Source organism: Parus major, chromosome 7 (assembly GCF_001522545.3).
Source record: "Parus major isolate Abel chromosome 7, Parus_major1.1, whole genome shotgun sequence".
Lineage (NCBI taxonomy): Eukaryota > Metazoa > Chordata > Aves > Passeriformes > Paridae > Parus > Parus major.
In genome coordinates, this window is record NC_031776.1 from 22,404,986 (window position 1) to 22,428,530 (window position 23,545).

At 54.0% G+C, this 23,545-nt stretch overlaps 3 protein-coding genes across 4 annotated transcripts in view; 1 reads left to right on the forward strand and 2 right to left on the reverse strand.

Annotated features, from left to right (window-relative positions):
• The window catches only part of USP37 (ubiquitin specific peptidase 37), a 34,835-nt gene extending 25,427 nt beyond the window's left edge, over positions 1-9,408 (forward strand). The window contains exons 20-24 of the mRNA XM_015635273.2: positions 1,438-1,498; positions 3,653-3,768; positions 4,643-4,712; positions 5,188-5,326; positions 5,912-9,408. Of these exons, the coding sequence (XP_015490759.1) occupies positions 1,438-1,498; positions 3,653-3,768; positions 4,643-4,712; positions 5,188-5,326; positions 5,912-5,999 (474 nt within the window). The 3' untranslated portion in view covers positions 6,000-9,408. The remainder of the gene's footprint in view (positions 1-1,437; positions 1,499-3,652; positions 3,769-4,642; positions 4,713-5,187; positions 5,327-5,911) is intronic.
• Positions 9,409-9,989: 581 nt separating this feature from the next.
• Positions 9,990-17,348, reverse strand: VIL1 (villin 1). Of its 2 annotated transcripts, none has more exons than XM_015634105.3 (20): positions 17,221-17,348; positions 15,493-15,596; positions 15,209-15,283; positions 14,883-15,079; positions 14,495-14,603; positions 14,135-14,245; positions 13,838-14,040; positions 13,274-13,352; positions 13,056-13,154; positions 12,810-12,963; positions 12,603-12,703; positions 12,331-12,468; positions 12,016-12,174; positions 11,757-11,936; positions 11,496-11,641; positions 11,256-11,400; positions 10,789-10,977; positions 10,568-10,636; positions 10,259-10,396; positions 9,990-10,167 (listed from the first exon to the last, which is right to left on the reverse strand). In XM_015634105.3, exons 2-20 carry the CDS (start codon positions 15,565-15,567, stop codon positions 10,054-10,056), a joined length of 2,481 nt encoding a protein of 826 aa, XP_015489591.1. In that variant the 5' UTR covers positions 15,568-15,596; positions 17,221-17,348; the 3' UTR covers positions 9,990-10,053. The 2 variants fall into 2 exon arrangements, with proteins under 2 accessions (XP_015489591.1, XP_015489595.1); XM_015634109.3 differs by lacking the exon at positions 17,221-17,348 and adding an exon at positions 16,580-17,051.
• Positions 17,349-19,406: 2,058 nt separating this feature from the next.
• The window catches only part of CTDSP1 (CTD small phosphatase 1), a 7,015-nt gene continuing 2,876 nt past the window's right edge, over positions 19,407-23,545 (reverse strand). Inside the window, exons 2-7 of the mRNA XM_015634008.2 lie at positions 22,227-22,369; positions 21,967-22,068; positions 21,674-21,730; positions 21,100-21,192; positions 20,631-20,816; positions 19,407-20,511 (exon numbers count right to left, since the gene is read on the reverse strand). Of these exons, the coding sequence (XP_015489494.1) occupies positions 20,383-20,511; positions 20,631-20,816; positions 21,100-21,192; positions 21,674-21,730; positions 21,967-22,068; positions 22,227-22,369 (710 nt within the window). The 3' untranslated portion in view covers positions 19,407-20,382. The remainder of the gene's footprint in view (positions 20,512-20,630; positions 20,817-21,099; positions 21,193-21,673; positions 21,731-21,966; positions 22,069-22,226; positions 22,370-23,545) is intronic.

Consider the following 23,545-nt stretch of genomic DNA (forward strand, 5'->3'; position numbering starts at 1 on the left):
TGGCAGTTGTTTCTTGCAGTGTGTCCTGTCAAGACTCAGTGAAAGAGGCAGGTTTCAAAGCCAAGGCTAAGAATATTCGCCCATGTCAGGTCAGGCTAAAGATGTCCTAGGTGTGTTTCTGATGCTAGCAAGTAGGGGATGCATAGTGAAGAATACAGGAACTCAGCATTTATGGGATCCTTCCCTGTTAGTAAAGTGGAAGAAAGATCCCAAATAATTTAATTGAAAACAAGTCCTTTAAATTAGGTTTGGGAAGAATGGGGTTCTTGGGTTGTGTGCGAACTCTCTGTATTCCACTTGAATTGCAAGACCTGTAACTGATTTCTACAAGTTTTACCAAGCAGCAGAGAATAAAGCAAGCACTTAGCCAGGTCTTCCTTTAAATAGGTGCCCTTGTCTGCTCTCTATTAATACCAAAGCTGTCATGGTTTTCCTTATGAGATGTGATGTTTCCATGGCTCTTGGTTTTTTTTCTCTCCCATTACTCATTATGAGGCGCTGGTTGGTATGTTCCATGCCAGATGTAGCTTTGATTCATCAATGCCGAGTAGTTTAACAAAGATTCCCAAATCCTTTAGAAGTAGTGTGATAAAAGGCCTCATGCTAATAATGTAAAACTGCCCTTTTAGTGTATTCTGCTACAGTTCTGAAGCAAAAATCTGCTATTCTAATGATTTGGGCATGGAAATGCAGTAGCTGTGGTTATCTTGATTTGAAATACATAGTTGAGGTGCTGCATTCAGGTGTGCTGAAGGCACTCAAACCCTAAATTAAGAAGCCAGCTCATTAAATATTATTGACTGGCTTGCTGTAGCTCTGGGCTTTCAAGAGTGGTGGGAGGAAGAGGGTCATATTATCCAAACATTAGAAGTGTTTGTTGACTTGAGGTTTCTTTGCTACTTGGTAATGGTAATATGTTTAATACCTGGTTTCTTTTTGCATCCTGCCTTTGTGGATTACACCTGTTACATAGAACCACTGGCTCCACTTTCAAATGGCTTAAAAATAACAAAATCTGTTAGGATTTAATGACCGTGTCCTCATCTGGCTTTGGTTAGAAGTAGACTAAATTTTGCAGAAGTGTGAGGAGCTTTGTGTGTAGGTGACAGCTTTCCTGAGCACAGGATTGCAAATTCATTCAGATGCTTTTCAAATTAATGATCCAGGGAAAGCATTTGGTTACTGGAGACTCGCTGTGCTGCATACCAAACTTCAGGAGCTTTGACAAGCCTTAATGAAGGTTTGTCCCAGGTTCTGTTGCACGGGAACATTGGACTCTTGGTGGTTGCAAACATTCCTTCACACGGAACCTTTAATTTACAATGTCAAGTTTGTTGTAGAAACCAGAGCAGCACAGTTTCAATGGAAAAAGAGCACCACAAGAATTTTAAACAGTGAAATGTCTCAATGAGCTAAGTTTTGTTCTCTCCCCATTAGGAGGCACGAGAACAGAAAGAGGATGATGACCTCAAACGAGCCACGGAATTAAGTCTACAAGGTGAAACTTATTTAAGTTCTTCCAGTATGTTGCTTTTGAGAGAAAATTGATATGTGTGTATGAGTGCAGCTCCTGACTGTCAGTAAGACAGCTGGGATTCATGTTCTTTTGGTGTGTGCTTTGTTGTGTTTGGCACTCAAGGTCAATTTTTCTTGTTCTTGGTTGTGAAAGCAAATGCCAGGAAAAACTTAAGCTGAAAAATTACTTACTTCAGTCACTTGAGTTTTTAGTTAGATATAGAGATATATAGAGATATATGTGTAAAATATTATAAGCAACACATATAATATACATTAATGCATAATATTAATTTAGAGAAAGCACAGTGGATCTTGAAACGTTACATTCCCAGCAAAGTCAGCATGCTAATGGCCCTAGTCAGAACATAAGAATTATTTGTTACTTGCATTGGTATTTTAGGGCTGATTAATGAATGCCCTAGCCTCTCCTGGAAAAATGAATTGGTGCTGTTTCCATCAGATACGGGATGGGAGGGGGACAGTTCTCACTGCAAGGTATAGCTGTTGGGGGTGAAGAAAGAAACCCAAAACACGCGATCTCTCTCCTCCAAATCCAGACAGTGCTGTAGACCTCCTCAGGCACTGTTTAACATTTGTGTGAAGCTGGCATGCAAGTGATTTCATACAATCTGGCAGAGCAAAGCATAACTGAGAGAAAATTCCTGCTCCAAAGAGGGTGAGGGAGGGATAATGAAGTATTGTGTTAAGATACTTGTAGTTGCTCAGGGCCTTTTAAAGGCCCTCAGTTGTTACTGGATGAACCTGTCAGCTCCTGAAGAGAAGTAAGTTGAATGCTTCTTGGGCATCCCTTGCCCTGAGCTCTGGCAGGCTAAGTGACCAGTCCTTCTTGGGTTTTCCTTGATTCATATCCAGGAAGAATTCAAGGCTAGAGGTCTTCCATCCCCTTGATTTGCAGTTGATTGGCTGAAACACAAGCATTTCCTTGCTACTTGTCTCATTTGTAAGATATCAGGGAGCAGTTGTTCAAGGAGATGAACATAATCTTGAATGCAGAGCTGGTTACATATGTCTTATGAAGGATCCCAGTGATGCCATAAGCAAAGAACCAGTAGTCATCCTGGCACCATTGATGAGGTGGCCTTTAGCAATTCCTGTGGCAGGTGCTTCATGCACAGACCTACCAAAGTGGCTGTGTTTCTAGGCTGTAGTCTACCCTACAGCCCAAATGAGTGTGGAAAGCAGCAGTAAAGAATTCCCAGTTAAGTAAGAGAGTCATCTATTAACTTCCCAAGAAGTTTATACTAATCCAGTGACTGATGATTTAACAGGACAAACAGTGTGAGAATCTCTTTGGCAAAACAACTCCATCACAGCTGGCGTGATGGTCTCTTGAAAACAGATGAGAAGAAATTCCTGAGCAGTGTCCTGTTATTCTCAACTTCTCATCCACCCGGGACTCCATAGCTTTAATTTAACTGGTGAAAGTGTAGCCACTTCTTCTAATGAGAACTGTACAAAATCTTAAATTACTTGGGTAGCTGCAGAACCCCGGGAAGTTTGGAACAGCATGTACAGGGAGCAGTGGTGCCTTCCGGCTCTTTACAGAAAGCTGCGTGCATTTTGCTCAGCCAAGCAAACTGGAAGTTCCTGTGGTGAGCAGCCTTCTTACCATTGAAAACAATGAAAAGATGCCTGCTGCCAGCAGTAGCATTTTGATGCCAGTTTTAATTCAAAAATGCACTTTGTTAATGCAACTTATAGTTAAAACTGTAATTCATAGCTTCTCGTTGCAGGAACTCGCAGTTCCCTGACCAGACTGGTCGTCTTCTTTTGCTGTCTGTCTTGTCTGCAGCCCATTGGTGCTCCAGAGCCAATTTGGTGTTAACTGCTTTTTTATCACCCAGCTGTCATTGCCATAGTTCCTTTTTAGAAAAGTATGAGTGAGATGGTGCTAAAATTAATTCCAAGATACTTAACTGTTGCTCTGACAAGTTGGAGATGGTCAGGAGCTTTTATTTGGAAATTCCAGTATCCCCTGTTTTCCTTGAAAATGAAGCTTGAAATTTTATTATGCCTGTTTATGTGGGTAGATGTACCTCAACCTGTTGTGAATTCCTATGTGGGTGTGGTCCACAGCTTCTCATGCAGTTATCATTGTTTCCTTGCTATCTAGAGTTTAACAGCTCTCTCCTGGACAGTGTTTGCTCTGATGAAGACTCTGGAAATGAGGATGTTCTAGACATGGAGTATTCAGAAGCTGAAGCAGAAGAACTGAAAAGAAATGCTGAGGTGTGATCCATGATTTCAAAAGCAAACTGAGAAACATAGCTATTCTTTATAGTATTTAAGGTAGTTTTAGAGAGCAGGTATAGAGGCTAGAAAGGTTTTTTATTCTGTAAAGTGAAAACATAGAAAATATCTATCCATCAGTCTTACTCTGTTGTTTTAATTACAAAAAAAAAAACCCCAATCCAAACCAAACAATCCCCCTCCCCACCCCCAAAAAAATTTAAAAAAAAAAAAATCAGCTTCAGAAACCTTCTGAGTTTCTCTAAGAAACTGTCTTTAACAGTATTGTCAGTGAATTCTATAAGTAACATTTCCTGGTCAAGACAGTATTAAAAAATAAATTGTCAAAAGACATTGAATAGAAAGAGCATATTTCCTGTATGTAAAGAGGGTGTTGTCCTGACATTACAGGTGCAGGACAAAAGAATTTGGGATACATATCCAGAATTAGCTATTGAATCTGTGTACCATTATCAATGGTATGTCTTGATATTTTAGAAGTAAGCATGGTGTTCCTTTTTGGCTTTTCTGTTTATTTGCTGGATTAATTCTGACATCAGTGGAAGTTGCTCAGGAAATGGTTGTTTAGAAAACTGTGCAGTGTAGAGCTCATGTCAGCATCTGTTCTGAGGTCAGAGAGGCTCCTTTGCATGTTCATTGGCTTGCTGATAGATTAAATACACATTTCCCACTTCTGGAAGGACTCCTTGTTTGGTGTGAACCAGGGTGTCTGTTTCTGTAATCCTTCATCGGGTTGCAGCTTTGAATTCAGTAGTCAAAGTTGATATCTCAGGTATCATTCATCTTGTCCATAAGCTATGTGGGGAAAAAAAAAATGCCTGAAAGCTGTAATTGTACTTTTTTTTTTCCCCAGACAGGAGAGCTTCCTCACTCCTATCGTCTCATCAGCATCGTCAGCCATATTGGAAGCACATCATCTTCAGGTAAAAGACACCACATTTTTATTCTTCATCTCTTACTTAGCTTGAAAAATCTGTAATGCAGAATTATTTATAGGGAAGAATTCAGGCAGCAAAGCAAATCTTCTGTCATGATTTGCTGATGGGGGAGCAGGTTGAGGATATCACGGTGCCTGACCACAGCATGTAGGAAACGTACAGCTTATAGGCTCTGTAGAATTGCTTGTGCTTGTTACCAGCTGATTGAGGGACCTAAAGGGTCTTTTAGCATTTAAATCTGACATAGGTGGCTGGACCAGGGTACCTAGCTAACCAGCTCACTGGCTGAAGTGCAGCATGGAAAGGTGTGCAGAGAAGTTGTGGCTGCCCCATTCCCAGAAGTGTTCAGAGCCGCGTCAGATAAAGCTCTGGGCAGCCTGGGATAGTGGCAGGCAGTTTAGAACAGGATGATCTTTGAGGTCTTTTCCAACCCAAACCATTCTGTGATTCTGTTGTTAAGGTCATTATATCAGTGATGTCTATGATATCAAGAAGCAGTCCTGGTTCACCTACAATGACTTGGAAGTCTCTAGGACTCTAGAGACCACCGTTCAGTGTGACAGAGACCGAAGTGGATACATCTTCTTCTACATGCACAAGTAGGTGTCTTGGGGAATTTTGGTCCTAGAAATTACCTGCTGTTTATGAGGAAATGGGCTTCTCTTCTTCCTCTGGTCCTCTGCTGGGATGAAAAATGTCTCCAGAATGACAAAATTGAAGTGCTCTGAGTTCAGAGGTGTGGGATTGTATGTCAATAATAGTGTTTTTAAAATTGCATTAAATTGTATTTTAAGAACAGGATTCAGTGTGTCAGTGCATGTGTTACACCAGGAATCATAATGGAACTTGAGTTTTTTTCCTCAAGTGCTGTGATATTTGTAAATGTTCTTAACCATGCTCCTAACAGTTGTATTGTTGCAGCCATGGTCATCTCAGGACACAGCCAAAATGAGGTTTGTAGGTAGAAACTATATGTTTTCAGGCACACAACTGAAGAAGGTTTATGTCCCCCTCTTCTGCCTTTGCTGGAGCTTGGAGATGTCAGATAAGACATCTCTCTTTGCCAGTATTTGAAATGCTTGAGTTTGTGGAGTAAATCCATTTGCTGATTCCCTCAGGGCTATTTTATGCAGTGGTATGTTATTGTACTGAAGTTTCACTGTTGGTCTTTCCTTCTGTTGTAGAGATATCTTCGATGAGTTACTAGAAACAGAAAAAAATGCACAGCCACTTAGCATGGAAGTAGGAAGATCAGTTCGTCAGCCTCTGTGAAGAGTAAAACACCTTGTTCCTCCTGAGGAGCAAGGAAGATTCTGAACTTGTGCCAGACACGCAGGAGTAACAAACAGCTCAGGGCCAAAACATGAGACAAAAGATAGAAATATGGGACGCTCAGTTTGTTGAACCATCTGTGCGAGTCCTGGGCCTGAACTTCGTGTTTAAACCTTGACATCCAGAGCGACCCTCCTGTGATGAAATTTTTAATGTTTCTCAAATGATTTTGTCAGCATGGAGCCTTAAAGAGTTGTAACAAGCCACAAGACTACAGCTGCTCATAAACTGGTTTAAAAAAAATAGTGCAAAAAGAGACTCGACTTTAAAAGCCCATTCACCTGTGAGACGTGAGTGGCGAAGATTTACATATCACTCGGCGCTTTTTTCTTTTCTCCAAGAGCAATTTAAGCAATAGACTGTAACCTGGCGTGTGTTGTGTTAGTACTATTCACTGGAAAGCCAGATCACTGAGCAGGCTCTTGCCAGTCATCTGGCTAACAGGCATTTTGGAATCAGTCAAGCTGATGCGTTGTGACATTCATGGGCTTGTAAGCGCTCTGCTATTTACGTGCGGTTCCAGGAAACAAACTGTCGGTGCTGTGGAATGTATTGATACCTGGTGGCAGCTCTGTTGTTTTTTTACACCATTCACTGTCATCCTCATTTAGACGTGAGATTATATATGTGATTTCTTTTGTTTTACAAGCTCTATTATTTGATTGCATTTTCTCCATGAGGTCGTTGGATCAGTGCTGTTTGGAGAGGTGAGGTCTCTTGTTGGGTGTGCTGTGTTTCACACTGGAGTTGTGTTGCTTAGGGCTGCTCCGATGTGACTCCAGGATAGCTGAGTACCTGGAGCAAACAGAGCAGTGGCAGGAGGTGAGCGACAGCCTCTCTGCATATTTTGGGAAGGAAAGGATGTTCTGGCACTACTACTCTTCCTGTGCAGCACCTGGCACTTGAACTGCTCTGTGACCGAACAGTGGTGTTGCCATGGTCCTGTGTTACCCCAGGGTAAGTGGCTTTGTACTGCAGCCACGTCTCCATTCTCCTCTTTAAGGAATGCAGGAGTGCTCAAACTGTGAAACTAAACCAGGTGGAAAGCTTTCAGAAGGCCCTTGTTCACATTAACAGAAGGTGGTTAGGAAGAAGTGAGGCTTTCTGCTGGGTTTAGAAGCATGATGCTCCTTTTATAGCTTGTTTCAGCCATGAGGGGAGAAGCCTATTAAGTTCATTTTTTCCCAGCACCTTTGCACTAATTAAGCAGGGGCAGATGTTTCCTTTCATTGACATTTGCTCATTTCAGAGAAGTTGTTGCTGTGATCGGAGTAGTTGCTCTTGTTTTGGCCTCTAGTTCTGATTTTTGCAGCCTGAGTTTTAGAGGTGAAATACTTCTTTAAAAAAAAAAAAAAAAAGAGGAAAAATACCTTTTTTGCCATTGAGATAGTTTCTGAGGTTTTTTTTAAACTATCATTAAGAGTTTCTCAGGAATAAATTGGCTGCAGCAAAGCAGACAAAACCATCGATTTCAGAGACAGCAGCACCTTTCACTGGCACTTCCACACTAGAGTTTATCCTGTCAGGGCGTGTCGCTGCCCTCAGGGGCCTCTTCCCACTTGTGTGCAGCAGCGAGTGACAGTGTCGAGTGACAGTGTCGGTGTCCTGCCCACCCTGAGCACTTGGGGGACCCTGGTGAGGTGAAGACTGCCCTCCCTCCCAGTCCCCAGGTGGGACGTGCACAGGGGCCCTGGTCACGGTGGTGTCTTCCTGGTCTCTGAGCCAGGAGCAAAGGCTTGGTTTTAGACATGCTAGAGTGTTTATCTGGTGAGATGCAGCCTGAGGGGGGTGTGTGTTAATTTATTACAAAGCATTATACTTTTCTTTTGTCAGTACTAATTTTGGTCAAATTCTGGGTGATGGGGAGAGGTGCTGATGTGGGAGTTGTCCTTTGAACCTAGTGCCCTGTGAATGTGATGGACTGCTCCGTCCAGAGGGCAACCTGTTTTCCCCAAGCACATCCTATGCTTGTGCTGTAAATAACTGGTATTCCTGTAGTATCAGAAATCAGCTCTGCTTTTTTGGGTGGCAAGGTTGTTTTTACAAGGCGCTGCACTCCAATTAATTTATAATAAAAGCAAACATTGCCTGATTTTTCAGTGCAGTAACTTTTGTTTAAAACCAGTTTCGTTTGGATCAAGGTGCAAGAGCTGATGCTTGAAACCAGTGTTCCTTGTTTTATGAAAAGTTCTTGCTTGTTATTCTAGTCATTAAGAATTTGCAGACATATACTATAATTTAAACTTTTTTGTTTGGCATATGGCAGCTCAGCTGCACCTTCACCTGGGCAGGAGTGTCCACAGAGCCCCTTCCTTGCAGAAGCCAGCTTTTTCCCTGCCCAAGAGCAGGGGGGAGGATGACAGGTATGTAATCCTCAAGAGCTGTGCTGCCCACCAGTTGTGTCATTCCCACTGCTCACGCTGTTGCAGCAGCAAGTTCAATAAGGTTGGCCCTTCCATGTGGGATACCTGTCCCTGGGTATAGGTAGGTGAAGCTTAGTTATGGGCCCTGAACATGTACTAGATCTTCCTCAGTTAAACATTTACCCACTTCTGAATCAACCTAGTTTAGTATAAGTGTGATTCAGCACAGAGACTCAAGGAACTCCCATCCCTCTGTTCCTTTCATCCCTTCGTTGTCTGACTTCGATAATTTGCTCTTGATTTACACCCCTGATGTGAGAGGGGCAGAGCTTTGGTGTCAGTGAGCTGGAGCTTGTGTGCGGGTCCCTGGGGAGCCCTGGCCGGCAGGGCTGCACAAAGAGCCTTTGCAAAGCCAGGGCTGTTTTCCCAGCCGGAGCAGCGGAGTGGGGACTGACGGGAGGAGAGAGCAGAGCTCTGCAGCACCTGTGGCCTCAGCCTCGCTTTCCCTGCCTGCTCAGTGCAGCACAGATAAGATCACCCGTGCATCTTCCTTCCCGTCCTGCATCCGAGGAAGGGCTGACGGCCGGCTCGGCGCTTCCTGCTGCGGTTCACCCTGGCACGAGGCACGCTGGGAACGTGGTGCTCCGGGGAGGGGGGCTGGGAATAACTCATCTGCTTTGTTTTTAATGGAGCTAATTATCCCTGTAATTGCCCGCCAAAGAGAGAAAAAGGGGTGCAGGACCCCTGGCAGCTGCTGTCCGTGTGGTTTGCTGCCAGACTCCAGCCTTGCCTGCCCCTGGCTTCTGCCTGCACCCTGACTTTCTGGTTCTTTACACTGTCGATGTGGAGCAGTGCTTTTCTCTGTGTTTTAGCAGACCTGTTCCTCTCTATTCTTTACAGTTTTTGCTCTTGGGTTCCCCCTGCCCATTTTTAAATGATGTGTAGATAGATTTTTGTGAAATTAAAACCTCTTTATTAACCCTCTATTGATTTGAAATCTTATTTCTGCTGGCTCTCCCTTTTGCACTGGGACTTTGCTCGGTTGCCTGGGAACATCCTGTGTGTATGTTCAGTGCCCCTCAGCACGTGTCCATCCTGGCCCCACTGAGAGACATGTCCCCATAGGGGACGCCTCAGTGCCTCTAAACATCCCTGTAGAGCCCAAGTAGAAGGGAGATGCCCTCCTCCCCTCCTGGGTCCAAGGACAAGTGATCCCTGGTGTCTGTCCCTATAGGCACAGTGTCCCCTGCTTCACCTTTGGTATCACACGTAATTACTGCAGTTCAGGTGATAAGGGAAGGAGTGGCCCCAGCTGTATACTGGACCTTTAGCCCGGAGCTGCAGGTGCCGGGGTGGGAGAGTCCTGGCTCCCCAAGCGTGCCCAGCCTGTGCATCACTTCTGATCACGAGGACAAAGGAAGGCCTCAGGGAAAAAAAGGAGTTGAGGGTCCTCCCCTGTGCTGCCGTGCCCAGTCAAGACCTGTCTCTCCCTGTGTGCCAGCTCTGAACCAAATAACCCCCACACCTGGGGCTGGGCCTTGGGGTTGGAGGGGAGAGACCACAGCCCTATTTTCCAAACTCAGTTTTATTTACTAAAGAGCTGGGATTTTCCCTGTGCCCAGGCTCCTGTCCTAGAAGAGTCCTTTGTCCTTCTTGAGCTTCTGTTGTTTCCACAAAGGCAGGTTGCTAAAGGCAGAGCGTTTCATGCCAAAAACAGCCTGGAAGTCCTCATCAGAGAGGTGATCCTGAGGCCAGAGAAAGGAGATTGAGCTGAAGAACTTAGGGTGGGGGGCTTTCTCTGTCTCCCCCTTCAGCAGGCCCCTGGCCTCATTTTACCTCCTTCCTGCTGGGATCCACGCCCCGAGGCAGGTCATCGGCTGAGGTGTTCACCAGCACATCCAAGGGAAAGGTCTCCAGTTTAGTGGGGACAAGGGTGGTGGTGGCAGTGAAGACCTCTTGCCTGGATGTGATCACCTGAATGGGGGGTGCAGAGTCACATCAGGGCCTGGGCCACGGATGGAGGCACCAGGCTGGCTCCAAGTGTCTGCTCACTGGAGGATGTGTCCTTGCAGCTCCTCCTGCCACCTCCTGTCACCTTTCTGTACCCCCACCCAGCCCAGCTGCCCTTCTCTTTGTGCCACTTACTGAGGTGAGCTGCTCAAAACTGCTGTCATCGCCCAGCTCAGCTCTCAGTGTCTCGTAGGATTTCTTGTCCTGGGAAGGAGACAAAAGTGCTGAGTGCCTCAGCACGAGCAGGGGTCAGGCACGCCTTGCCCACACCCTGGAGGTGCTCCTGGGGCCAGACCCACATCTGGTCCCTTCTGCAAAGGGACACCCTGGTCTTTCAAACCCCCTCTGTAACTCACGTCCCAGTTGAGAGGGTCCCAGGCCAGGAACCAGCCAGTGAAGGTGGGGGGCTCATAACCCTGCTTCACCACAATGATGGGGGTGTCAAGGTCACGCCCACTGGGGTGGCTCCGCAGGTACTCCTGTGCCATCACTGCTGCCGCCTCCTTCTCTGACTCATTGGCGCCATTCCCAATCCAGAAGAAAACCTGCAATAAAGTTACTGTGTCCACCACTGGGGTGAGATGGAGCCCTCTGGGGACATTTTTGGAGGCACATGGGCTCTCTCCATGGGGAAGGACACTGGGAGTCCATTCTCAGCACTCCCTGGAGCAAGAAGGCTGGAAAAAAGCATCATGGAGCCACACATAGGCAGGTTTCTAGCCTCCCATCCCACTAACTGTGGCTGATGCAGGTCCTCCAAGCCCAGGGACATCAACTTGTGGGATCAGAGGTCTGTCCCCCCCTCCATGCTCCCCCCGCTCACCTGGTCCCAGGTGTCTAGTAGGTAAACATCACTCTCCTCCAGGTCATCCTGAGTGAAGTCTAAGATCTCTGTGGCCAAGAAGGTGCCTGTCTTGTTGGAGCACTCAAAGAGTCGGGGGGACACAGAGGGGTTCTCCTCCTGCAGCCTGAGAGGAGCCAACATGATGGGAATGAGACTCACCCTGCTTGGGGACTGGTGGCCCATCTTACCCCTGGCCAGGGGTAGGGACAAGACTGGTACCTCTTGCTGCTGGCATATTGGGACTTGCCCCCCAGGGCCAGCCAGAACTCAGGGGGCTCCTGTCCTTCTGCAATCACTGGCTTCTCCATTTTGGAGATTATGTCGGCCACAGTCTTGGCCATCTCGCGTTCATCCCCGCTGCAGCCCTGCCAAGTAAGCACAGCCGCTCCATTACTGGCCCCAGCCAAAGAGGAGGAAGAGGAGGTGGGTACAGTTGTCTTGGAGATGGTGGCACCCACGCCAGTGCCCGGCAGTACCCACCTTCCCATACCAGAGATAGCAGCAGCTGGGGGTTTTGAGCACAAAGACATCATTGGAGTTGAGGGAGGAGGCACGGACAGGCACCTCGAAGGCCTTGGTGTTGTACTCGTTGGTGCCATGCACTTGGAAGAGGCGTGTGGAGGGTGTGGGCTCCGTGCTGCCTGTCCGAGACGTGCCACCCTGGGGGACAGGGACAGGAGGTCACCACTGCTGTCACAAGCTCACTCGCCTGCCCATGCCCCAACATCCTTGTGCTCACCGCATACACCACCATCTTGCCCCTGAAGATGGCCATCAGATGGGCCGGCTCCTTGCCCATGGTGACACGGATCTGCACAGGCTCGTTGTTGTACTTCTGGTCCAGAGCGACGGCATGGTAGGCAGAGGCGGCCAGCTCATCTGTGCTGGCTTGGCGACCCTGAGCAGGGCAGAGGGGGCTCAGCACCCATCACAGCCCCCCTTGCTCTCTTGGGAAGAGGCAACTCTCATGCTGTTCCCAAGGGGCAGAGCATCCCCAGTCCAGGGAGGTACACCCCTGTCCCCCACCCATGGGGCAGTGACCTGGAGGCCTCACCTGCCAGATGTAGATGATGCGGTTCACCTTGGGCCCCACAAAATAGGTGTAGAGCACCAAGTAGCAATCCCCACCATAGAAATGGCCCAGCCACTTCTTCTCCACAGGCACCAGCTCATTGTTCTCCACACGCCAGACCTGGTGGGACAGGGATATACTGCTGTCAGAGCTGGTGCATGCTCCTGCCCTGCAGACCCTGGACCCCACAGCACACCCTGGTATAGCAAAGGGGGTGCCTGAGAGGGTCCCACATTCTTCCATGGCCACAATACCTCCACTTCTCCAGATCCATCATCTACCATCTTCTGCTGGGCAGCCATCTGGGGCTTGGCATGCAGTGTGGTAGCGTCAAACTTCACCTGCTCCACCTTGGCTGTGGGGAAGAGCAGAGGGGTGAGCCAAATCCCTTGGGCCACAGGGGCTCACCACAGCCAGCCCATTGCAATCCAAGTCCTTCCACGTTGGAAGGAGACACTCACCCACTTTGCCCACGGTGTGGGTCTTGCCCAACCCACTGCTCTGGTTGGGGAGAGTCCATTTTTGGAAGAGCTGCCTGAAGACAGCTGACTCGGACCCATCATTCTCTGTTTCCACACTGGTGCTCTCTGGATAGTTCTTGGCTTTGATGAAGCCCTGGCGGGACCCAAACACAGAGAGTGGGTATGGAATGCCTGGCACCCCAGGGAGCAGGCTATCCCAAAACAAGCCCCTAACCCAGCACTCACCAGCGCCCTGCTCATCGCCTGCTGCTTCTCCTCCTTGTTGGCATCCTTGCCCTTCCAGACGAAAATCCTGGTACCTCCTTGATCAAGGATGTAGCAGTCCTTGAAGAAGGGGCAACAGTAGAAATTAGGACTTTAGGCAAGTCCACCAAATTCAGCTTTTGAAGGATTAAAGCTGCCAAGGAAATTGGGCACCCCCAAGCATCCTGTGGGTGACAGACCTCGTGCAGGAGCATGTCTTGAGTTAGGGGTCGAACTGCCACCTCCTGTATGACCAGGTTCCCACTGGCATTGGAGACGCTGACAGGAGAAAAAGAGATGAAGAAAGGGTTAGAACCTGGGTCGGAAAACCCCATCCCCATTACAGGGTGGTAGGGTTTAGTGGGGGTGTCCCCTCCCCACCCCCTTCCCCAGCCAGATGATGACACAGTGGTGTCCAGGGGCTCTCTTGCAGTGCCATGGTGGCAACCTGGTTTGTAGCTTGCCCTGCCAGGCAGCTCACTTGTGGCCACAAGGAGGGACAGAGGGGTGTCAGATGTTATGGGGCCACTGAGGGGCAAAGATGATGCTTGCACAAGAATCTCTATTGGGTACCAATCCTCTCAGCAACTGGGATTCTTCTTCCAATGGCACCCAAAGGAATTATCCCCACCCCTGCTGTGGCTTTGACCCTTCTTGGTGTCTCTCCATGGGGCTGGGAGTTGTGGGACATAGCAGAGATGGCTGCTGCTCCCTCTGGCACCATGGAAAATATGCCTGTGCATAACCCACCCCCAACAACTCACTGGTAGAGCTTGAGGGAGGACTTGAGTATCTGGTCCACTTTGTCATCAGGGATGGCCGGCTGGATGTCCCTCTTCTCACCCAGCACATGCTTAAGGACTTTCATGAGTTCTGGTGAGGCGTCCTCATCCTCACCGTCCACTACGCCCACCTTGGCACGGCCCCCACGTTCCCGGTCCCGGATATCCTTGGCCAGGTTCATTGCCTACAGCCAGGGAAGAAGGGATAAGCCCAGATGGAGAGGGTGGCTGGTGACCCCCCTTCCTCCAGGAGGGGACCTTGGGACCCCTTGGCCGTACCCCCAGCCTCTCTTTTCGGCTGCTCTCAGGGCCATTCCACTGGATGATGAGCTGACCCAGGTCCAGCAGGAACACATCTCCTCTGTTGAAGCTCTTCCAGCTCATCTCCACCTGCAGCAGGAAGGGATTGGGAAGGGTGGGTGTCAAAAAGGCCTGGATCCCCATGGCTCTCACTCAGGAATATTAGCCTCCAGCTAATATTCCTCCTCCCTACCCTGAGAGGGACTTTCTGGGGAGCAGTTGTTCCTAAGGCAAGGCAGCATTTTCCCACACTCAATGTGTGCCCTGCTTGAAGGCAGCTCTGTCTGGGGGGAGCTTTGGCCTGATCCTGATACAGACTCCACACATCCTATGACTCACCTCTCCTGCAGCCACATTCTTCTTGCCCTTCACATGCAGCAGTCGCTGGATGTTGTAGGTGTTTGTCTCCACATGCTTCATGCCTGAGGCCACCCCACCCTTCTTGTAGCTGGGAGGGGATAGACACAGTGTCAGCCATGGGTCCCCCTCCTCACACCACTGGGGTCTCCCTCCCACCTCTGTGCATAGGGAGGTGTTTGGGGACCCCCATCCACACATGTGGTAATGGATAGATGGAGCCCAGCTCCAGATCCTCCTTCTTCCTCCCCCACCTCACTCAGACACTGTCCCAGTGGAGTTGTCCCAATGCCCATGGGGGATGTCTCCACAGGACCCCTCCCCACTGTCACCCACCATGGGCCCAGGTCCCCAGGGGTGACTGACATACATGATTCCCTGCTTGAAGTAGCTGCGGAAGGTCTCACTCTCGTGTCCCTGGACCTCGCGGTGCTGCACGGCCTTTGAGTCCAGGTGATCATCCATCTGGGTGGTGTAGATTGCAGCCGCCCCCTGCTCATCCTGGCTTGACTCCTTGCCCAGCCAGTAGTGGATGTCATAGCTGAAGCTGCTCCCAGACTTGCGTATCTGCAGGACACCAGTCCCCGTTAGAAGAGACCCTGTGTCCCGAGGCCATGCTGGCCACAGACACACCCCCCTGCACCCAGCCCTGTCAGGGCAGAGCCCAGTTCTCCACGTGACCCCTGCCTGCCCTACCGACAGCAGGACGTAGCAATCCCCCTCGTAGAAGTTGCCGTAGTTTTTGGTGGGCACTGGCACCATCTCCATGTTCTGCAGAAGGAAGGGAGACATCAGCCCTGGTAGGGAAAACCCCACCCCAGCCCCATGTGCCCCACCACAGCCCACAGCACAGGGACCTGCTGGGTTTAACCCTGGATGCTGCACTGAGATCCCCAAACCCAGGTACTGAGGACACAAAGGGAGGATCTTCCCTCACAGAGACCCCCCCAAGCAGCCCAGTGCTGCGCCCCCATTCCCACCTCAATTCGCCATATCTGGATGCCCGGCGTGGTCTTGTTCAGTGTCCTGGAGACTTTGGCGCTGAGCTCCACCATGGTGACAGGTACCACCACGGCAAGGGGACCTGCCAGCATCGGCAACACCCTCGTTAATGGCAGGCAGTGTCATTAGGAGCTGGGACACAGCCAACCTGCTGTGCCATCTGCTTCCCTGCTTGCTTTGCAGAAAGCCCAGCTGTGAACCAGCCCTGAACAGAGCTGCACGGGGTGAGGGGACCCCCAGCTCCGTGGTACCGCGTCTGTGGGCACACAGGTGGGGCTGCCGTCCCCTCAGCTTGGTTGGCACTGCAGCTAGTGGGTCCGCACCAGGGTCCAGGCTGGCACGGTGCAGGGTCCCATAAGTGTCCCAGTGCCCTGCCCTGTCTCCAAACACGGGACAGGACTGTGCAGAGCACCCACAGCGCAGCAGCTGCAGCTGGGTGACACTGCTGCATGGTGGCCAGCTCCTCCCCAGGACCAGCAGGAACTGGCCCTGCTCAGCCTTGTCCTGGCACGGCTTGGCATGAAGTGGAACAGCATGACATGGCCCCTGCTGACACACACACACACTCAGGTACACACACACTGCCTGCTTCAGACCCCCTGCTTCCAAACCCCCAGCAGCTCTGTGCCCCCCAGGGAGGGCAGATCCTTGCTCCACAGGGGTGCTGAGTTCCAGGGCTGCCGAGGCTGTCCACAGCCATCTCTGCCAGGCTGATAGTGCTCCTCACAAGCAGACAGAAGGGCTGAGCAGCCAGTGTCAGGCAAAGCCACCCTGTGTACCCTGGCTGGAGGCTGGCAGGGAGTGCTGGCATTGCCCAGATGGGAGGACTCTGCTTCCCAATGCTGCAAAACCCCACCTGGTCCCACTGTGCTGCCCCACAAGCAGCCACATCCCATCCCTTAGACCCAGGGGGTAGCATTCCCTCAGTACAGCCCCATGCTGGGGCTCAGATGGTCCCCAAGCCCATCCCCAGGCTAACATGATGCCAGGAGTGATGGTGACCATCAGATGTGCTGTACACCCCAGTCCCACCCTCTGTCCCCTCACCCTACCCCAATCCCTCACCTTCCCTGCAGAGCTGGGTGCACAGGTGAGCGTACCTAGGCGGAGTGCTCAGGTGCCAGCACCCAGGAGACCTTTGTTCTCTCATGTCCCAGCCTTTGCTCACCATATAAGGGCAGGGACAGCCCAGAGTCAAGGTCCCCACAGCCCTCCAAGACTCTGTGGCACCTAAGAGCCCCGTTACTCATGGGGTGTTTCCCCCACCAGGTGCCATTACACCCTGCTCACGGGCTGGCTGTGCCCAAGGTGGTTCCTCTGCCCTCCCCAGGCCTCTTCCCCTCTTGGCCCTTGGTATTGAGTCCATGCTGCAATTTTTCTTTTGCACTCTACCAAGAAGTTCCATAAAATGATAGCAGTGGGGTGGGCCAGGACATGTGGGCATCAGCCACAAACAGAGGTGCCTTGATGGCATGGGGATGGGCTTTGCCACTGTTCTTCACCCCCCAGAACCTCCCAGACACAGAGCACTAAGGCCACGGAAATGGCCTTTTTTTTTAGTGCCTCCTCCCCCCAAAAAGGTTCATAAGTGACAAAAGGTTCATAAAGTGACAACCATATAGCACCATCTTCCTGGGGCGTCCCCTTCCCACCCGCTAACTGGCACATCACCACCCTGACCATGGGACTGTCCCCAGGCTGCTCACCCCCAGCTGGAAGCCTGGGTCACTCCCACTCCTGGCTTTGCCTCCCTGCCTTGGGGGTCTCCACACTCCCGAGGTCCTCCTGGGGATGGAAAAGGGGGTACAGAGATGGGACAGGGGACTGGGGGCTTGGGGGGACAGGGCAGGACATAAAGTGGTGGCACAGCTAAGCCCTATGCCCTGTCCTATGCCTCCAGACCCCAGTCCCAAGGGTTGGTATCTGATGATGCCCTTGATGCTGGCAGAGGGGAGAAGGGACTGAAGTGGCTCCCAGATTCGAAGGTGGTTTTGGGGAATGACCACGGCGTCCATAAAGGTGGGAGGGGCAGGTGTCAGCAGCAGGCAGGTCCCCCGGGCTTCCTGTCTTGCTCTTATCTCTCCCGCAGCCCTGCGGGATTGCTGCAGCTTTATCTCGGCTGCCCTCTGAGCCAGCACTCCCGGCCACAAGCGCTGCGGGCATCCTGCAGCCCTCGCCTGGGCTGCAACGAACCCCAAATCCTGCCTGAAGGTGCCCCCCGCAAGGATCCCCGAAGTGATGACGACGAGCTGAGCCAGAACAGGGGGCGTGTCGGCCACAAACAAGGGGGTGTCCTGATGCCACAGGGGTGGGCTCTGCTCTGCCCTCCCACTCCCTTGGTCCCCAAACCCTCCTAACCTTGCCACCCAGCTCCTACCTCCTGCACCCCACACGAGGGTCCCCGTGGAACTCTTACCTGCGTGCAGAGCCCCCAGTGGGGCTGAGTTTTGGGTGGGGTGGAACACCCGGGTGGCCACCGTCGCCCTCTGCTCAGTGGCCGCGTCCCAGGGCTGAGTCCGTCAGTGTGGCACAGGGTTAGGGGACCCCACGCCGGCCCCCGCGGGCTCACCCCCTCCCCGGGCCCCCCAGCCGAGCCACTAATGACTCAGTAATTAGTGCAGCCATCAGGGAGGACAGAGACTTCGTTAATGAGGCGAGGAACAGGGCCAAAGAGGGCACGGAGGAAGGGGGGCAGGCAGGAGACATTCCCTCCAGGAACCCAGTGGCTGCATGTTGGCAGCAGACCGCCTGGGACGGCGGGGGTCACAAGTTGTCCCCCAGCTGCCCCCCAGTCTCTATGGGGAAGGTCTGACACCTCATTTGGAGTGAACTCATTTGAAGTCTCAAAGCTGAGAAGGGGGCACAGCCTATGCGGTAAATTTACCCCCATCCTTGTTAAGGGGAAGGACACCCATCCCTGTGGCACCAGGGACATTTTCCCAGGAGGAGGGGAAAGGAAGGAGTTTGGATGGAGGGGCTGACCTCGAGCCTGAGGGTGTCCCCTTGGCACCAGGCAAGGGGTGACACCTCAACCCTGCGATCCAAGGGTGCTTCTCAAGCACTGACCTGCAGCATCCCCCACTCGCAGGGGATCCCGGGGCTCCGTGTCCCCCCCACACCGTGCACATTCACCAGCGACACACCGGTGATACGCAGCCGTGCCCACGCACACACACACTCGGGACTACTCTTTCCAAGATGGTTTGACAGCTTTAATCACATGAAGGCACTTGGATCTGGTACCCCAGCCCTCCCCAGCCCCCCCATGCTGCCTCTGCCTCCCCCAGCCCTCCCAAGGGTGCCCAGGGTGGGGACTGTATTCCTCGGGTCCCGCAGCACCCGCTGGGCAGCGGCTGTGCTGGCGCCCTTTGACTTGTCTAATATAAAGTGCTGAGTTCAACCCTCCTGGCAGGGCAGGGTGAGGCCTGGGGCTGGAGGGGATCCAGGGGGCTGTGCTGCACCACCCCCCAATCCCACCCCCCACCACAGGGCTGGGGGACCCCTGCTCACCCCCAGCATCAGGAGCAGGGCAGTGCCGGCAGGAGCCGGCTGAACAGCACCGGAAAGCTAAAACCCTTCACACCCACCCCCCAAATACTGCCCCGCTCCCTTCGCTGGCACAGCGGTAAAAAGGCACCCATGATTTTTTGGGAAACCATTGCTTTTCCCTCTAAAAAGATATGAGGCATTGTCCATACTGTGACATTAAAAAAGGCCTGGCTGAGCTCGCCCCCCCCAGAAAACCCTCCCTGAGAGCCCCCAGACTCTCAAAGCTGGGGGACACCCTGGCACGAGTCCAACCCCACAGGGGTCACGTTAACCCCAGGCTACAGGGGGGACTGCAGTGTCCCCCACCCCCTCCCAGCTGGGGGACTGGGGCTGGAGTAAGGCTGGGAGTGGCACATTAAGGCTGGTGTGGGGGTCCCTCTCTCCCAGGAGTGGCAGCCTTTGGTGAAGCTGCAAAGGGATATGGGGTGGGGATGTGCCCCCCCCCCATGGGAGGGGACCCTTCGGTTGGTGACTAGAGTGGCTCCCAGTGACACAGTGTAACTGGAGAGGGGGGGAGGCCACCTTCCCCCTAAAATGAGAAGAAACGGAGGTTGGAGGGGGCGAGTAAAGAACCGCCCCCCGGCACACCCCTTGCAGGGCTAAGGGGGAACAGAAACACGGTGTCCCAAGGCACGTGGGAGGCCTTTGTGCCCAGGGGCTCAGCCCTGAGGCTGGGCTGCCCCTGCAGAACACAACCCCTAGGTGGGGGCAGCAGGCATGAAGAGAGGCAAGGATATGCCCCCCCCGGAGGTGATCAGCTGCACCTAGGGCAGAGTTAAGGGTATGGTGGCAGCCCTATGCACCAAGGCCAGTAAGACTCCCTGCTTTTTTGGAGGGTGGCAAGTTGTTAACCTGTCCTGTAGCCCTGGAATATAGGGGCCAAGGGCTGCCAGCCACCCAGCAGGCAGTCTGGGTGGAGGGATCTAGTCCTCCCAAAGGCAGTGGAAAGCAGCAGCTGCTGACCCCGCCCCCCTCCCCAGTCGGGGGACAGAGGGGAAAAGGACCTGAGAACCGTTTCGTGGAGGGAGACAGTCTGGGGGGGAAGGGGGCAGGGGCTGGGCAGTGGGGGAGGATGGGACTCCCCCAAATAGGTCCTCAGCACAGCAAGGCAGTGGGTCACCCATGGCCCCCCTTCTCTGAGAAGGGGGGCACCCAGCTTCCTGGCGGGGCCACCCACATCTCCCACCACCAGCAGGCACAGAGGGCACCCACGGGGCTGGGGAGGATGATGCGGGGCACACCGGGACTCTCTCCCCCAAAATAAGGCACCTGGCTCCCCTGGTGGTGCCCCTTTGCAGCACCCGGAGGTGGGGGGGCCATTAGCTGTTAGTCCGCTGCTTCTTGAGCACTGCGTACACGTCCTCCACCTTGCTGAGCCTCTCAAAGAAGGGCAGCAGGTCCAGCAGTTCCGTGTCCGCCATGTTATCGAACCAGGAGGCCACCGGCACCTGCAGGTGGCACAGGGGACAGTGGCACAGGGGACAGTGGCACAGGGGACAGTGCTGAGAGACGGTCCTGCACCACACCACCTCCAGGCCCCGCCCAGCCTTGCCCTGCCGGTACGTACGGCGTTATCAGGGTGGAAGATGTAGGATGCGGGAGAGTTGTCTACGATGATGATTCGGCGCAGGTCACGGCCCAGGCGGCTCAGGTCCTTCACGTAGTTGCCACGATGGAAAACACAGGATTCCCGGAAAAGTCGTGCCCGGAAAGCCCCCCATTTATCCAGCAGGTCAGCCACAGGGTCTGCATACTACAGGCACAGGAAGGGGGTCACTGTGATGCACCGCACCACCCTGCCCACCCCACAGCAACAACGGCATCCAGCTCCCCACTGGTGCCAGGTCTCACTGTGCCTCAGTTTCCCTGGCCAGGGCCTTGGAGAGATGAGTAGGGAGGCTGCCCAATGCTGGTGCTGCCAGTGGGTACACAGGGAGGCCAGTGATGCCTTCAAGGTGGGCAGGCAAGGGAGCTGTGCCAGTCAAGGGGTGTCTGGGAAGGGGTGGGCGATGCCAGGGCAGGTCAGGGGCACCCACCTTGGCCAGGCTGGCAGTGAAGAGGACACACTCGAAGAGCTCGCCCATGCGCTGTAGGAACTCGTCCACGTGTGGCCTTTTGAGCACGTACACCTGTGGGCACGGACAGAGGGCAGCCTGCTGCTGGCACGGGCTACGGCTCACCCAGCACCCCCGTGTCCTCCCCAGGGGACACCTGCATCCCCACACCCAGCCGGCGAGCAGCTCCCTGGCCGGACCTCAGGGCAGCTGCCTGTGCGGGCTGGGGGATGCCATGGCCCCACAGGAATGTCCAAGGCGAAGTGTCTGGCTGGCTCCAGAGCCAAGTAACCGAGAACAGGCTGACTGCCCAGACCACAGCCTATCCTGGATTACTTGAAACCGGGGCTGGCCACTGCAGGAGGGCACCATGCCAGGACACCCCTCACCTCCCTGCCCTGCGATAAGACATGCACCCAGCTCTGCTCCACAACGTGCCAAAGCTGGTGCCCTGACATCGCCCATTATCCCGTGGTGCAGAACACTGGGATGGCTCCTGGTCCTCGGGGGGGTGGAATGATGTCTCCCTCCCACCAGACCCCCACGCCGCTGTTACCTGGTGCATGATGCCATCGATTTCCACGGGAATGATGAAGTCAGCGTTGTTCACTGGCTGGGGAAGGGCACACCAGGATGAGCACGGGGCACACCAGGCACCCCCTGCCCAAATGCTGCCTGCCCTCTGCTCACAATGCACCCCTGCCAGCCCTGCAGCCCCCTCACAGGGACACCCCAACTGACCCAGCCGGGCTGTGCTGGGTGCTGGGCATCACTTTGTGGGAAAAGGGTGGCAGAGCAGGTAGGGGAACGTGTGGCAAGAGGTGTGGGGTGGGCCAGGGTGTCCCCCACCTTGAAGGAGCTGTGCACCAAGGTCTCATCCAGGTCGATGACCACGCAGAGCTTGCTGGCATCCTGCGGCTTAATCTCGGGCAAGAGGTGCTTGACAGCAGCCTGCAGCAGGGGGACACGGGTCAGCAGGGTAGCAACAGGGTGGCCAGAGGGGGGCACTGGGAGAAGCCACTGTCCACGCCCCAGTCCTGGCCACACAGGGGAGGTGCAGGGGATGCTAGCCCTTCTCCGCCAGTGCCAGGCTGGGGCTGTGGGGTTACCTTGGGCAGTGCCCCGTTCTCCTCCACCAGCAGCGGTGCGCCAGTGGTGCCAGTGCAGGGCTCGCCTTCATCACGGCACAGGCAGCAGAAGAGGGACTGGAGAATGCTGCGGCTTCGAGGCTTCTTGGCAGGGGTCTGGGTACCTGCAGAGGGCAGACGGGGGGTGAGAGGTACCCCGGGGGTACTCCCAGCACAGAACTGGGGGCCAGGTGAGCCAAGTTTGGGTGTTACCCCAGAGCCCCCGTGCCCTTATCAGATCCCGACACCCATCCGGTCGGTCTTCCTGCCAAACAATGGTGCCAGGGCAGCGTCGCTGTCACCAGTGCTTGGTGACCACCACGGCCCCTCACCCAGCACACTCCACTCCACCAGTCACCCCCGTGGGCCGCCCCGGCGTGGCCGGAGACCCTACAAGAAGGGCGCGGGGCTGAGCCCAGGGGCAGCCGTGTGCCCGGGGCCGGCCCCCGCTATCCCGCCCCGGGGGGCACAGCCCTGCTCGGGGGGTGGGCATGGGGCGGGGCCTCAGCGAGGGAGGCGGGGCTTATGCTCGTTCTTTTCCCCGCCTCCAGACAACTCCCTCGTCTCATTGGCCGGCTCGAGTGCACCGGAGGAGAGAGGCCAATCAGAGCGAAGCGCCCGCCCCTGGGCGCCGTTCCCGCAGTCCCCATTGGCGGAAAGAGGGGAAACTGAGGCAGAGGGGCTGCTCCTGCCCACCCCGTGCCCGAGGGGCAGCGCGACGGCTCCAGCCCTGGCCCCACCGGTCCCGGGGCCGGGTCCTACCGCAGCCCGGGCCGGGGCTGCACCCCGCCCTGGCTGTCACCCCTTCAGGCGGGCCAGGGCCCCGAGCCCTGTTGTGGGGAGCCAGTGGGGCAGGAGCTCCCCACTGGGGACGGGGCCCGTTCCCACGTTTGTTCCTCCCGGCCCTGGCAGCTTCCCAGGCCAGGGTGACGAGCGGCGGCCACCGACAAACCCCCTCCGCGGGGTGGAGGGGACGCGGGGGACGGGACGCCGGCATGCAGCAGGGCGCCCGGCGCCCTTCCTGCCTCACATCCCCGCCGGAGCTGCGCGCACCCCTCCGGAGGCTCCGGAGGAAACAGCGCAGATAGTCCAAGCAGCGCCCGAGCCGTGCAGGGCACCGCCGGGCTCCGAGGGGGCCGGACCACGGCCCCCCGCGCCCGGGCGGGTGCAGACAGCCCCGCTGGCTCCGAGCTGCAGCCCCAGCGCATCTCCCCAGCCCTGGGCAGCGGGACGCACGGGGGCGGGCTGAGGCGGCGCGCAGCTCCTCACACCCTCCAGGAGCAGCCCCCGCAGGCCCCCCA